General features: G+C 36.0%; 1 protein-coding gene across 1 annotated transcript in view; it reads right to left on the bottom strand.

The window, feature by feature from the left end:
- The window catches only part of LOC122797837 (putative GPI-anchored protein pfl2), a 192,060-nt gene that overhangs the window by 25,022 nt on the left and 150,040 nt on the right, over nucleotides 1-16,998 (bottom strand). The window contains exons 9-13 of the mRNA XM_044066358.1: nucleotides 7,631-7,678; nucleotides 7,100-7,147; nucleotides 3,933-3,980; nucleotides 3,401-3,448; nucleotides 250-297 (exon numbers count right to left, since the gene is read on the bottom strand). Of these exons, the coding sequence (XP_043922293.1) occupies nucleotides 250-297; nucleotides 3,401-3,448; nucleotides 3,933-3,980; nucleotides 7,100-7,147; nucleotides 7,631-7,678 (240 nt within the window). The remainder of the gene's footprint in view (nucleotides 1-249; nucleotides 298-3,400; nucleotides 3,449-3,932; nucleotides 3,981-7,099; nucleotides 7,148-7,630; nucleotides 7,679-16,998) is intronic.

The raw sequence follows: 16,998 nt of genomic DNA, 5'->3' as shown, positions 1-16,998 counted from the left end.
CAAGTATTATTGTTTATGACTCTGTATTCAGTTTGTACATATTGGGATCACAAAGATCATCATGCAGTCTAAGAACGTTTGTCTGTCTTTTTAGTATATGCTGGAATAGTCTGTAATGTATACCTATAAATTAGAGGAATGAATTGAACCTGTTTTCAGATTCTGTGGTGGTAATGATTAATTGTTTGTGTGATACCATAAGAATATTTGCACATGACCTCATTTTATATTTGTACCTTCACATCTTACCTGATTGTTGTTCTGAGGCATTCTGTGATGTACTGGTTGCAGATTTGCCTAAAAGTGAACATACAGAGAGCCTAGTTTATACAAACTGAAACAGGATTCATTTATTTATTTTGTTATAATATAATAAGCCATCTTATTGCACAATCTGAGGGCTTTACTCAATGGTATTACTTTTGTACAAAATTTGCATTTTACCTTTTATCTGTGTGCCTTTATTTTCTTGCCCTTGACTTTCCTTCTATGACTCTGACACATATTGTTACATTTAATAAAGAGCATCTAAATGATTTAATTAATACACTAGTTGTTATTTTCAGTTTGTGCATATGGGAACTTGAAGTTCACCCTAAGTACAAGTATGGTTGTCTGTAATTTTAGTGGATGCTGCAACTCCCTCTTATTTTCCTTGTGAGTCTAAATCTGATAAAGTATGTATGAATGAAGGAATGAATTAAAAAATGCATGTGAAACAACCTGAATGTTTTTGTTTGTTGCTAACCTGATGGCTCTCTTTTGATTGGATGTAACTAACTAGTGTTTGATTTGTCTAAAAACATGGATGTAACTGGTATATCCCCTGCTCTACAAACATCTGTAGTAGTAAAGTGTTACAGAGCTAATCTGAGATTTTTAAAACTGGGTAAAACTGAAATATGAGAATAGATTCCATTTAACAAGTAAGGTTTCCAGCTGCTTTGATATTACTTTGAGCACTGTCGGTTGTAACCCATAAAGATGTGTTGTCTGAAAATTAGACTAGCGAACTAAGTCTATAATTTTTTAATAAATTACTTTCAATGCTTCACAGTTTGATGTGTTGAAATTTTATCATGTGACCTTCAGTTTATCACTTCATCAAGCAGTTTTGGGGAAATAGAGAATTTGGGCTAGTTTTCCTACCATCTCCTGACCTGGATTGTAAATAATAGTCCATGATTCTGTAAGTCCAGTTTTCAAAGTTGTGGTCTAGACTGGTGCTTGGGAACTAGCATCTTGGCAAGGAGCTGGCCTTGGGCTGCTATGATAGTATCAACTTAAGTAGAGCTAAAGCATGAATGCATTTATAAATTTTATAATTTTTGTCTTATGTCAACAGTTACAAATTTACCACTGCAACTCATATATTTTTAAGAGTTAAGATGTAGGTCATTGATTTGTGTGTTGATTGTCCCTGTAATGTTAATCAGCTTGAATCCACTTATTGAACATGAATGATGCCTTTGGTGTACTGATGAATGCCTTATGTAAACGCAAAATGTTGTTAACGTGTAAAGATTTTAGTAGTGTAGAAAAATGGAACCATTTAAAGATCTGTTTTTTGTTTGACTAAGAACATGCTTTAAAAACTTACTAAAAGCTTCATGACTGTTTTGGTGTGTACCAAAGCCACATTGCATTTTCATAAGTTCATTGTCATCCATTAAATACTTGGAGAATTACTGGTTGACTATATTTTCCAGAACCTTAACCACAGATTCAATGAACATATAGGGCATTGATTATGTTCTTTGAAGCAGTATCACTTTTAATTAGGGGAATAAATATTCTGTACAGTATTCAGATATCGGTTATCAACTCCTCTGTCTGAATCCTGTTTATAATGTCATGGTTAGCTGTGTTAAGTCTGTCTTATTTAGCAAGATGGGGCTTCATCCATATATCTGAGGTATGACTTGAATATTTTCCTGAGATGTTCAAGTGAAAAATGTTCTATTTTTAGAGTAACTGCCACTATCTATATGCTCTACTGCTGACATACTGGAAAGAGTCCTAAATAAAATGAGATGATCACAGTTTGAATAGCAGCTTGGGTAGTGAAGGAGCTTAAAAGGTTAGGTAGGGGGAGGAGAAAACGTGGGCACTACAGTACTAGAAGAGGGTGGGCTGGCTTACAGGAAGGCAATCACAATGCACAGTCTGCCTTAAAACTGATATGTCTGGAAAAGGATGTGAAAGTGATGATCTTATGCCAATGATGGTATCTCTCATGTTTATGTTTATGGAAAGGAGCAGAAAGAAACGGTGGACTGGTTCTCTTATCAGCTACCAGAGTGTCATTAAGAGCAGCAGAGAATATATTTCATTCATTGAATTCCAGAGTGGGCGGTAAGCCTTCATCAACGACCAGTTAGTGTTAGCCTGCGGTTCATTTTTTTAATCTTTCTGGAATACTTCAAGTTAGGAAGGAAATATAGTGAACTTAGACTGGTAATAAAATGCTGAATTGTTCTATTCATAGAGGGGGAAAGAATGCAGGAAACTTTATGTAAGAAATATTTCTTCTTTAACTGGTATTTGAGGTTCACTTAGGCCATTCATAACTTTTTGAGTTACTGTTGATACTTTTTAAAAGAATATTTAGCACGGCATAAGACACTGTAAGCACAATGACATTTCCTACAGATATGCATATGTGTTTCTATATTGTACTTTAAACTTGTGTATTACTAGTCCAACTTTCTGAAATGTAAATGCTATCCTAGGAACAGAGTGATTTGGAAAACCTGCTGTTAAATATTTAAAGTGTTTTTGGAAGAAAGTCCCCTGCAAATCCTAGCATCATATACAGCGTCTGCCACATCCTTGCTACATAGATTAACCTTTGTTCCTCATTTGTTTGGAAAAAATCTGAGATTCTGCAGTCTCTGAATTAGAATGTGCACCCTGATTTCAAATTAAACTGCTGTTGATTTGTTTTAAGTTTACAATGATCACCTTTAGAATTTTGATGTTCATCTCCACATTTTCTGTAGGATGTTCTTATGTGTGTTTTGAGACACATCTTGGACTGCTGGAATTGTTATATGGAGTGGTATTTGAACATTCCTTGTGAGTTATATTATTACTCATGTCTTGCATCTTTAAACATGAATCCAAACTCTTAAGAATTTATAAAGGCATTGAAAGGAACAATCTTCCAGTTTAATATATTAGTAATAAATATTTTTTGAAATATTAATTGAAATCCAATAATGGCAAACATGCTTGTTGAAAATATTTTCTTTTATGAGAAACCCATGTATCAATCAGTGAACATGAATATACTTAACTTATTTTTAGATTCTGTAGTGGTAATAATTAATTGTTTTGTGTGATACTATAAAATACTTGCACATGACCTCAGATAATGCTTTATTCCTTCATGTCTTACCTGGTTGTTGAGCTGAGACACTCTGTGGTGCACTGGAATCAGAATTGCCTGAAAGAGAACATTTATAGAGCCTAGGTTAAATATACTGAACCAACATTTATTCATTTTATTGTGATATAAGAGGCCAGCTCACTCCACTATCTAAGGGATTTACTCACTGGTGTTACTTCTGTGCACATTCTGCATTTTAACCTTTATCTGTTTTTTTTTTTTTTTTTTTAGAGCTTTACTGTCCATCTGAACCTCAAAGAGATATACTAAGTTGCAGTGATTAGCATTTAATTTCAAGTATTATTGTTTATGACTGTATTCAGTTTGTACATATTGGGATCACAAAGATCATCATGCAGTCTGAGAATGGTTGTCTGTCTTTTTAGTGTATGCTGGATTAGCCTGTAACTTGTACCTATAAATTAGAGGAATGAATTGAACCTGTTTTCAGATTCTGTGGTGGTAATGATTAATTGTTTCTGTGATACCATAAGAATATTTGCACATGACCTCATTTTATATTTGTACCTTCACATCTTACCTGATTGTTGTTCTGAGGCATTCTGTGATGTGCTGGTTGCAGAATTGCCTAAAAGTGAACATACAGAGAGCCTAGGTTATACAAACTGAAACAGTATTCATTTATTTATTTTGTTATAATATAATAAGCCATCTTATTGCACAATCTGAGGGCTTTACTCAATGGTGTTACTTCTGTACAAAATTTGCATTTTACCCTTTATCTGTGTGCCTTTATTTTCTTGCCCTTGACTTTCCTTCTATGACTCTGACACATATTGTCACATTTAATAATGAGCATCTAAATTATTTAATTAATACACTTGTTATTATTTTCAGTTTGTGCAAATGGGCACTTGAAGTTCACCCTAAGTACAAGGATGGTTGTCTGTAATTTTAGTGGATGCTGCAACACCCTCTTATTTTCCTTGTGAGTCTGAATCTGATAAAGTATGTATGAATGAAGGAATGGATTAAAAAATGCATGTGAAACAACCTGAATGTTTTTATTTGTTGCTAACCTGATGGCTGTCTTTTGAATGGATGTAATTAACTAGTGTTTGATTTGTCTGAAAACATGGATGCAACTAATATATCCCCTGCTCTACACAAATGTGTAGTAGTAAAGTGTTACAGAGCTAATCTGAGATTTTGAAAGATGTGTAAAACTGAAATATGAGAATATATTTCATTTAACCAGTAAGGTTTCCACTTGCTTTGATGTTAGTTTGGGCACTGTCGGTTGTAACCTATGAAGATGTGTTGTCTGAAATTAAGACTAGCGAACTAAGTCTAAAATTTTTTGATAAATTACTTTCAATGCTTCACAGTTTGATGTGTTGAAATTTTATTTATCATGTGACCTTCAGTTTATCACTTTATCAAGCGGTTTGGGGAAATAGAGAATTTGGGCTAGTTTTCTTACCATCTCCTGACCTGGATTGTAAATAATAGTCCATGATTCTGTAAGTCCAGTTTTCAAAGTTGTGGTTTAGAATTGTGCTTGGGAACTAGCACCTTGGCAAGGAGTTGGCCACAGGCTACTATGATAGTATCAACTTAAGTAGAGCTACAGCATGAATACATTTATAAATTATATAATTTTTGTCTTATGTCAACAGGTACAAAATTACTACTGCAACTCATATATTTTTAAGAGTTCAGATGTAGGCTATTGGTTTGTGTGTTGATTGTCCCTGTAATGTTAGTCAGTTTGAATCCACTTATTGAAGAAGAATGATGATTTTGGTATACTGATCGATGCCCTATGTGAATGCAAAATGTAGTTAACATGTAAAGATTTTAGTAGTGTAGAAAATTGGAACCATTCAAAGATCTGTTTTTTGTTTTACTAAGAACACGCTTTAAAAACTTACTAATAGCTGCATAAATATTTCAGTGTGTCCTGAAGCCACATTGCATTTTCATAAGTTTATTGTCATCCATTAAATATTTGGAGAATTACTGGTTGACTATATTTTCCAGAACCTTATCCACAAATTCAATGAACATATAGGGCATTGATTATGTATTTTTTAAGCAGTATCACTTTTAATTAGGGGAATAAATATTCTGTATAGTATTCAGATATCGGTTATCAACTCTTCTGTCTGAATCCTGTTTATAATGTCATGGTTAGCTGTGTTAAGTCTGTCTTATTTAGCAAGATGGGGCTTCATCCATATATCTCAGGTATGACTTGAATATTTTCCTGAGATGTTCAAGTGAAAAATGTTCTATTTTTAAAGTAACTGCCACTATCTATATGCTCTACTGCTGACATACTGGAAAGAGTCCTAAATAAAATGATATGATCGCAGTTTGAATAGCAGCTTGGGTAGTGAAGGAGCTTAAAAGGTTAGGTACGGGGAGGAGAAAACATGAGCACTACAGTACTAGAAGAGGGTGGGCTGGCTTACAGAAGGCAATCACAATGCACAGTCTGCCTTAAAACTGATATGTCTGGAAAAGGATGTGAAAGCGATGATCTTATGCCAGTGATGGTATCTCTCATGTTTATGTTTATGGAAAGGAGCAGAAAGAAATGGTGGACTGGTTCTCTTATCAGCTACCAGAGTGTCATTAAGAGCAGCAGAGAATATATTTCATTTATTGATTTCCAGAATGGGCGGTAAGCCTTCATCAACGACCAGTTAGTGTTAGCCTGCGGTTCACTTTTTTAATCTTTCTGGAATACTTCAAGTTAGGAAGGAAATATAGTGTACTTAGACTGGTAATAAAATGCTCATTTGTTATATTCTTAGAGGGGGAAAGAATGCAGGAAACTTTATATAAGACATATTTCTTCTTTAACTGGTATTTGAGGTTTACTTAGGCCATTCATAACTTTTTGAGTTATTGTTGGTACTTTTTAAAAAAAATATTTAGCACTGCATAAGACACTGTAAGCACAATGACATTTCCTACAGATATGCATATGTGTTTCTATATTGTATTTTAAACTTGTGTATTACTAGTCCAACTTTCTGAAATGTAAATGCTATCCTAGGAACAGAGTGATTTGGAAAACCTGCTGTTAAATATTTAAAGTGTTTTTGGAAGAAATGCCCCTGCAATTCCTAGCATCATATACAGTGTCTGCCACATCCTTGCTACATAGATTAAGGACCTCTGAAACCTTTGTTCCTCATTTGTTTGGAAAAAATCTGAGATTCTGCAATCTCTGAATTAGAATGTGCACCCTGATTTCAAATTAAACTGCTGTTGATTTGGTTTAAGTTTACAAATATCTCCTTTAGAATTTTGAAGCTCATCTCCACATTTTCTGTAGGATGTTCTTATGTGTGTTTTGAGACACATCTTTGACTGCTGGAATTGTTATATGGAGTGGTATTTGAACATTTCTTGTGACTTATATTATTACTCATGTCTTGCATCTTTAAACGTGAATCCAAACTCTTAAGAATTTATAAAGGCATTGAAAGGAACAATCTTCCAGTTTAATATATTAGTAATAAATATTTTTTGAAATATTAATTGAAATCCAATAATGGCAAACATGCTTGTTGAAAATATTTTCTTTTATGAGAAACCCATGTATCAATCAGTGAACATGAATATACTTAACTTATTTTTAGATTCTGTAGTGGTAATAATTAATTGTTTTGTGTGATACTATAAAATACTTGCACATGACCTCCGATAATGGTTTATTCCTTCATGTCTTACCTGGTTGTTGAGCTGAGACACTCTGTGGTGCACTGGCAGCAGAATTGCCTGAAAGAGAACATATATAGAGCCTAGGTTAAATATACTGAATCAACATTTATTCATTTTGTTGTGATATAACAGGCCAGCTCACTCCACTATCTGAGGGATTTACTCACTGGTGTTACTTCTGTGCACATTCTGCATTTTACCCTTTATCTGTTTTTTTTTTTTTTTTAGAGCTTTGCTGTCCTTCTGAACCTCAAAGAGATATAATAAGGTGCAGTGATTAGCATTTAATTTCAAGTATTATTGTTTATGACTCTGTATTCAGTTTGTGCATATTGGGATCACAACGATCATCATGCAGTCTGAGAATGGTTGTCTGTCTTTTTAGTGTCTACTGGATTAGCCTGTAATTTATACCTATAAATTAGAGGAATGAATTGAACCTGTTTTCGGATTCTGTGGTGGTAATGATTAATTGTTTCTGTGATACCATAAGAATATTTGCACATGACCTCATTTTATATTTGTATCTTCATATCTTACCTGATTGTTGTTCTGAGGCATTCTGTGATGTAGTGGTTGCAGAATTGCCTAAAAGTGAACATACAGAGAGCCCAGGTTATACAAACTGAAACAGTATTCATTTATTTATTTTGTTATAATATAATAAGCCATCTTATTGCACAATCTGAGGGCTTTACTCAATGGTGTTACTTCTGTACAAAATTTGCATTTTACCCTTTATCTGTGTGCCTTTATTTTCTTGCCCTTGACTTTCCTTCTATGACTCTGACACATATTGTTACATTTAATAATGAGCATCTAAATTATTTAATTAATACACTTGTTGTTATTTTCAGTTTGTGCATATGGGCACTTGAAGTTCACCCTGCAGTACAAGTATGGTTGTCTGTAATTTTAGTGGATTCTGCAACACCCTCTTACTTTCCTTGTGAGTCTAAATATGATAAAGTATGTATGAATGAAGGAATGAATTAAAAAATGCATGTGAAACAACCTGAATGTTTTTGTTTGTTGCTAACCTGATGGCTGTCTTTTGATTGGATGTAATTAACTAGTGTTTGATTTGTCTAAAAACATGGATGTAAATAATATATCCCCTGCTCTACAAACATTGTAGTTTTAAAGTGTTACAGAGCTAATCTGAGATTTTGAAAACTGGTAAAACTGAAATATGAGAAAAGATTTCATTTAACAAGTAAGGTTTCCAGCTGCTTTGATGTTAGTTTGAGCACTGTCGGTTGTAACCCATGAAGATGTGTCTGAAAATTAGTCTAGCGAACTAAGTCTATACTTTTTTAATAAATTACTTACAATGCTTCCCAGTTTGATGTGTTGAAATTTTGTTTATCATGTGACCTTCAGTTTATAACTTCATCAAGCAGTTTTGGGGAAAAAGAGAATTTGGGCTAGTTTTCTTACCATTTCCTGACCTGGGTTGTAAATTATAGTCCATGATTCTGTAAGTCCAGTTTTCAAAGTTGTGCTTTAGATTGGTGCTTGGGAACCTTTTCCTGAGATGTTCATGTCGAAATCTTATGCTTAAACTGCTATTTCATGATAAAACTGATAGTGAATTGACAGACAATAACGTTACTAGACCACCAAAGTTTAAGAAGCTTAGCAACTTTGTCCCACCTAATCATCCGCTAGTTGAGGCATATTTGAAACTAACTGAGGATGATTTGTATGAATATTTTTCTCTAAAGAAATATAGGAAGAATGGTAATTTGACTAGAGGGGAGCAGACTAGCTTACTTAAACTCCAGTCATTACAGTCCATAAGCATCAAACCAGCTGATAAAGGTGGTCAGATAGTAGTTATGGACACTAGCAAATATCATGATGCTATGATTAAACTCTTGGAAGATGATTTCTATTTACAAGTTAACGAACAAATAGTGCAAGCCACTATTAGTCACGTAAACAATATGTTATTAGATATGTTGAAAGGTGATATCTTGGATCAAGAATTGTTTGACTATCTCTTTGTTAAGAACCCACTTGTACCAACAATACATGGGTTACCTAAGATTCACAAAGACTCCATTGACCCACCAATGAGACCCATAGTGTCTGGTCAGGATTGGATCACTGAAAACCTTTCTGTCTATGTTGAGAAACATTTGCGACCTATATTAAATAAGAACAAAGTTGTACTGAAAGATTCCAAACAGTTTTTAACAGATTTGTATGACTGTTTAGGTGGCATTTGTGACGTTGATAACTTGATTTTTGTAACGTTTGACATCAAGTCCTTGTTTACTGTGTTACCAAATAACATAGGCCTGATTTATATCACTGAGTATCTACTCTTACATAGCGAATATACATCAGTTAAAGTAGACCTCATTGTACATTTCCTTGAACTCATTTTGAATAACAATCTTTTCACCTATGACAACAAGTTTTACCAACAGCGAGGTGGCGTAGCCATGGGCACACCTTGTGCCAACAGCTATGCAAACATGTTTTTGGCATTTTGGGAATTTGAGAGTCTCTTTAATTTAGAAATGTTTAAACAACATGTAACTTTTTATAGACGTTTCGTGGATGACGTTTTTGTTTTATGGAGAGGCAGTGTTGATGATTTGGTTGTGTTCCATACTATATTGAACAACCTCACTGGCTATTTAACCTTCAGTATGAATCACTCTAGAGAGAAGATAGAATTTCTTGACTTGTATATAGAAAAGTTAGCATGTGGTTTGATTAATACAGGTGTCTATAGGAAACCTTGCTATTTTAATACTCTATTACAGCATGATAGTATGCACCCACCGCATATTTTTAAGAATATCATTAGAGGCCAGGGGATGAGAACCTCTAGGCTAAATGCCACAGAAGAAGGCTTCCTAAATGAAGTGAGTGACCTCAAGATAAGGCTAGAAGAACGGGGCTATAGCTCACAAGAGATTGAGTCCAACCTCTTAGATGTCAATAAACTTAGACTGAACAGAGCAGCCCCTTATTTTGGACCAGTTATTACTGGTGGATCCGTTACAATAGACAATGGTAGAGATGATAGATCAACTCATGTAAGGGTTTCTTTACCATATAGTACTGATTGTCCAGCAATCAAGAATATTATTATGAAACACTGGCCTATTCTCTGTACTGATGACACCATCGGTAAACTTGTGGGGACTAAACCCTCTTTTTTATATAGGAACAAATTAAATTTAAGGAGAATGCTATGCTATTCAGAAAGGGATGAATGGTCAATGCCTCTTGAACACACAAAACCATGTGGACGCTGTAATTATTGTAATTCTCTTGACCCCAGTCCATTTTTGAACATCCTGACATGCACACTAACTTTAGCATACGTGCTGTAGCTACCTGTGATACTACTCATATAGTTTATTTGGCAGTGTGCCAAATATGTGATGCATTTTATGTTGGCAAAACCAATCATCATTTTAAAGACAGGATAAGAGAACATCTTTACCACATTAGGAAGGCTTCACCTCACAATGCCTTAGCTAAGCACGTAGCCCAAGCAGGTCCTGAACATTATTTCCTATTTAGAGCTCTTGAGAATATTAAACCCAGTATACGAGGAGGTGACATTAGGAACCATACTGAGAGTAAGGAGAGTATGTGGATAGTTAGATTGAGAGCAGATAGGGGTTTAGGTCTCAATGAGAGCGCCTCCATTAAACCTATGTTAAACAAACGGAGGAATGTTTGTAGATTTTATAATAAATGATGGAACATATATGTTTTTACCCCTTGAAATAGATTTCTTTTGACATATATATCTATATATACTTATTCAGAGCATCTTGAGTGTTCATGGAGAGTTTTTATATGTTTTTTATATTTACTTTGTCATTTTATACATCTCAGCATGTTTATATGTGCATATATTTTTAAGCTTAGATTAACTCATGCATATGTAACAAGAAGCAGCCAGTAGGAGATGTTTTAACTGTATAAATGTAGCCTATGTACTTGAAGGTCTTTGTTACATGATCTGATGAAGCTCAAATGAATGAGTGAAAGCGCTTATCTCACCTGCAGTGGAATTAAAGTTGGATTTTAACCTGAGGATTTTGCCTTTCATTTGGATTTTAACCTGAGGATTTTGCCTTTCATTTCTACTTGTGACTCTGCATCAGCCTAGTTGCTCCTTTTGGTTTTATGTAAGATATATTTCTTCTTTAACTGGTATTTGAGGTTCACTTAGGCCATTCATAACTTTTTTAGTTACTTTATACTTTTTAAAAAAATATTTAGCACTGCATATGACACTGTAAGCACAATGACATTTCCTACAGATCTGCATATGTGTTTCTATATTGTACTATAAAGTTGTGTATTACTAGTCCAACTTTCTGAAATGTAAATGCAATCCCAGGAACGGAGTGAATTGGAAACCTGATGTTAAATATTTAAGTGTTTTTGGAAGAATGTCCCCTGCAATTCCTAGCATCATATACTGTGTCTGCCACATGCTTGCTACATAGATGAAAGACTTGTGAAACCTCTGTTCCTTATTTGTTTGGAAAAAATATGAAATTCTGCAATCTCTGAATTAGAATGTACACCCTGACTTCCAATTAAACTGCTGTTGATTTGTTTAAGTTTACAATGATCACCTTTAAAATGTTGATGCTGATTTCCACAGTTCTTTTAGGAGGTTCTTATGTGTGTTTTGAGACACATTTTGGATTGCTGATATTGAAATATGAAGTGGTGTTTGAACATTCCTTGTGAGTTATACTATTACTCATGTCTTGCATCTTTCAACATGAATCCAAACTCTTAAGAATTTATAAAGGCATTGAAAGGAACAGTCTTCCAATTTAATATATTAGAAATATATATTTTTTAAACATTAAGTGAAATCCAATAATAGCAAACAGGCTTGTTGAAAATATTTTCCTTTATGAGAAACCCATGTACCAATCAGTGAACATGAATATATTTAACTTGCTTTTAGATTCTGTAGTGGTAATACTTAATTGTTTTGTGTATTGCCATAAAATACTTGAACATGACCTCAGATAATAGTTTATTCCTTCATGTCTTACCTGGTTGTTGAGCTGAGACAGTCTCTGGTGCACTGGCAGCAGAAATGCCTGAAATAGAACATATATAGAGTTGAGGTTAAATATAATGAATCAAAATTTATTAATTTTATTGTGATAGAAGAAGCCAGCTCACTCCACTATCTGAGGGATTTACTCACTGGTGATACTTTTCTGCACATTTTGCATTTTAACCTTTATCTGTTATTTTTTTTAGAGTTTTGCTATTCTTCTGAACCTCAAAGAGATATAATAAGGTGCAATGATTAGCATTTAATTTCAAGTATTATTGTTTGTGACTCTGTATTCAGTTTGTACATATTGGGATCACAAAGATCAACATGCAGTCTGAGAACGGTTGTCTGTCTTTTTAGTGTATTCTGGAATAGCCTGTAACTTATACCTATAAATTAGAGGAATGAATTGAACCTGTTTTCACATTCTGTTGTAGTAATGATTAATTGTTTGATACCATAAGGATATTTGCACATGACCTCAGTTTATATTTTGTACCTTCACATCTTACCTGGTTGTTGTTCTGAGGCATTCTGTGATGTAGTGGTTGCAGAATTGCCTAAAAGAGGACATACAGTGAGCCTATGTTACACAAACTGAAACAGTATTCATTTATTTATTTTGTTATGATATAATAAGCCATCTTATTTCACAATCTGAGGGCTTTACTCAATGGTGTTACTTCTGTACAAAATTTGCATTTAACCCTTTATCTGTGTGCCTTTATTTTCTTGCCCTTGACTTTCCTTCCATGACTCTGACACATATTGTTACATTTAATAATGATTATCTACACTCAGTGTTACATAGGTATCCATGGCTATGTGCATGGACTATGGCATGTGCCAGACCTAGGATATTTGGGTCGAGACAACATAAGGGATGGGTCCCAAGGGGGGGAGGGGGCAATGTGTATTGGTGTGGTAGCTACGGGCTGGTGACCAGGGTTGAAATGATGGCTGCGTGTGTGCAGCAGGTGGGGAGAAGTAGAACTGTGGGTAACATTATATAAAGTTGTGGATGACCTTGGTTGGGTGGGCCTGTACTGCTCGGGCTGCCTAGTGGGTGAGGGAGAAGGGGATGTGATGTCAACATGAGGAACATGACCGAGAGCTAATTTAAATCCCTATTTCAATGACACGCATACATTACATTGAGCTTGACAGTGTTTTGTGGGGTGGATGTGTTTGTCTGGGTGGGGGGTATGCCAATTCATATGTGACGTATATTGCTTGGGGCCTATCAAGGCCTTTCACAGTGCATGTGGACATGTATGTGTCTGTCAATCTACCATTGCTATCTACAGATGTCTGGCCATATATAGCTCTGTGGGTGATTATATTTGCTTACATATTTTTAACTATGTCCGTATATACCTATTGGGACATTTATCTGTGTACATATGTATAATTTGCTGTGTATATGTGGACCTATGGCTGTTGACATATATATGTGCAGTTGTTGGCATTTGCATGTATATCTGTTCATATATTTGTATATGTATGTATGTATATATATGTGGATAGTGTTATATAATATGTATATATATATATATATATATATATATATATATATATATATATATATATATATATATACCACGTCTATAGATATGTTGCATCCATTTAGATAGTAATATATTTACACACACACGTCCATCTAGCTGTACGTATACATTCTCTGTGCTGTTGCATGACTGGACTGGATGATATATTTCTGAAAACGTCAACTTTATTCGTATCTGTCATGGCTTAGTGTTAAATCCCTTTGTCTATGGTGTCCAGGGTCCTTGGTTCGAGCCTTGCAGGAGCTGTTTATTTGGTTGGTGGTACAGAACACCAGTGGTTGGATACTGTGTAATTAGGGCACTTTAAAGCAGTTTTAAGTAGGTTTGTGCAGTTCTGCATGGAGGAAAGCACTGCTGTGATATTGCTTAACCTGTGTAGACAGTGCTTACCCCTGCACAAACAGGCTTAAACCCACTTACTGCTGCTTAAAAGTGAGTACTGCCGCTTAGCCCCATGCTCATTTCTTTAAAAGAAAAGAAAAAAAGGGTTTACATCAATGTGGTGAAAAAGGGGCACAAAGAGGAAAAGACAGTAAGGAAAATAGCTAGGCATGTGCAGGAAGGGTGTACAATCTTTCAACCAATCGGGGACAAATTTCAACAGAATCAGGGACAAGTCAAGGAAAAATCAGGGACAATCAGGGACACTTTTAAAATATTAGTCCTTTTAACTTGAAATATTGACAGAATCAGAGCATATGAATTAATACACATTTTCTGAAGTAAAAGAAGTCTATAACTCTTAATTAATGTCATTATTCATTAAGTGAAATTCACCACCATTCCTCCAAAAGTCTCTAGTTTTAGGAGGGATTAAGAGGGACAGAGCTAAAATTTGAGTCAATTCAGGGACAGTTGAGAGGTATGAATAGGGAAGGTCCATAGCTGCCCATTTCATCTAGAGCAACAGCGGTGCATATACACTGAATTTGGAAGTAAATTTGGACACTCAAACCATGGGAGAGGGGTGAGGACAACATAAATTTGTTGTTATGCCAATTAGACCAGATTACATGTATTCAGTGGACATCTGTGCAAAATGGACAGCTGTGTATGGGGCGAGATTTTGTTGGGGGAACAGATTGCCATTTTTGTTTTCACGTGAGAGCTGGTTGTTGGGGAGGGGTAGTAGATATATTTGGGTAGGTAGGTTGGGTAGGTTAACAGATAAGTAAATCAGGATGCATACAGGGGCAGTATATGACACATGCACACCTTGGACGGGGAGGGGTGTTTGGAAGTCGCAAGCCCATGAGCCTCCAAATGGAAACAGTGGGATTGAGGTCCCCACCCATGGGCAGTCACCACTGCACCTTCACGGCCCCAAAGGAGGCTGTGCCGGGAGCTGTGTAAGAGGGGCAGGCTCACCCTCTAATTGAGCCACTCAGCCCTCAAGCTGGAGTAGCTGGTCTCGAAAAGCCCTATCCATCTCCCTAAACACCATGGCCTGGACCTGACAATGGGTGAGTGGTTCCTCTCCACCCCCCGCTCCCAGGTGGGGGCTGAGCCCCATCCCCTGCAGTGGTTCTACCCAAAGGTGGTGCAGGGCCTATGGAGGAGGATGTCCCAGGCTGGACCCCAGATGTGCTGGTGCCCGGTGCCATGGCCAGCTGAGGTGGGACAGGTGGGTCCACTGGGACCGGCCTTCCCAGACGGGCTATGGTGTTGCAGTTTACAGACAGATATGGGTTAGTAATAGTCGACAGCATTCAGGATTAGTTATAACAGTATGCATAGGTATACCCATTAACCCAACACACCAGATGTAAAACAGTTGCAGAGCAAGCAGAACACATGCATATATGGAACAACAGTGGCCATTACAACAGCATGCAGGTTTCATTGATAGCAACAAGCCACTAGTATGGAGGTATTTTAACATGACACATGCATAGAAACAAATGTGAATATTTATAAACCAATAGGACATATGTCCCAACAAAAGTTTGGGCTGTACACATACCGACTGAGGTGTGTTATTGGGTTATTATTGCACATATGGTAGGGGTGAGAGAGAGAGAGTTCAATTAACAGCTAATATATCCTTGTAGTTTTCACTACATTCATAGTCACTACAGTGATCTGTCCCTTACATGTATTATTACACTAACCAATGGCCTTATATTGTACAATGGTATGTTTACAGATTATTATATATGTGACCTGTGTCTTACATACAGGCGTGACAAGATGCCGGTGTTAGTGCAATGTATGTTGAGAATGGCTCTCATACACTTTGGGTGAGATGTTGCAATGAAGGTTTGTTTTCATATACATTCTCTGACTATGTACACATCATTTATATGTCATTCATGGCTGCGTACATTTCTTGGATCATCACACTGCTTTTTCAGGGATACAGGTTACCAGGCTGGTGATGTGGGCCATTTATCTGGACATGCTAGACAGATTGGAACATTTGCGGGGTATGAATATGCATACAGCTTTCTATTTGAACATTCTAGCAAATCCTGTACTGTTGGGTGTAATTATGCATACAGCTTTCTTTCTAAACATTGTAAAAAAATCTGTACAGGTGTGGGGTATGATTAGGCATACAACTTACTAGCACTCCCGGGATTCAAACCCCTGCTGTGTGTGACATAAAACATACAGTTAACATCACAGTACACTATGCTATCAGGGAATTAATGTAAAGCTTTCTAATATTTTCTATCTAGGACTCCGTCACTTGTACAATATGACTGACCTATTGGCACTTTCACTGTTATACAGACCTTCATACTCATTTTATCTGCATATCACAGTGTGGGTAGCATTGCTTAATACAACAGTACTATTTATAGTATACAACAGTTCAACAACATAGAAGAGTAAATAGGAGCACTCCAGGGGTTATACCTTTATTCACTGATTAGTACACCTTTATTTCTACTGGTACGACACTTTCTCAGGCTGTTATATTTATTTGTTATGACAGTACATGCAGAATAATTACTAACCTGCCTCACAACCCAGCCTTTGAAACCTAGCATCATGGGCTTGCTGGTTCGCAACCCCCTCATTTTCAGCTGTCAGAGAAATACAATGCTATTTAGCCATACCTATCCATAGTATACACAAGCTAGGCTAATATTACCTACTTAGTAGAATGAGTACTTACTCAGTACTGGGGCATTAGGCATCTGATGAGATTCCTGGATCCACTATTCCAGTGCATCCCCCTCCACCTCTTCAGGTCAGCATGGTGGTGCCTGACCTTTCTCACCAGTCCGGGGGATACATGTGGCACTGGTGAGGTCACAGGCGAG

This window comes from Protopterus annectens, chromosome 3.part1, assembly GCF_019279795.1.
Source record: "Protopterus annectens isolate FY-2018-M chromosome 3.part1, PAN1.0, whole genome shotgun sequence".
NCBI classification, from domain to species: Eukaryota; Metazoa; Chordata; order Ceratodontiformes; family Protopteridae; genus Protopterus; species Protopterus annectens.
This window is presented reverse-complemented; position numbering and strand designations above follow the sequence as displayed.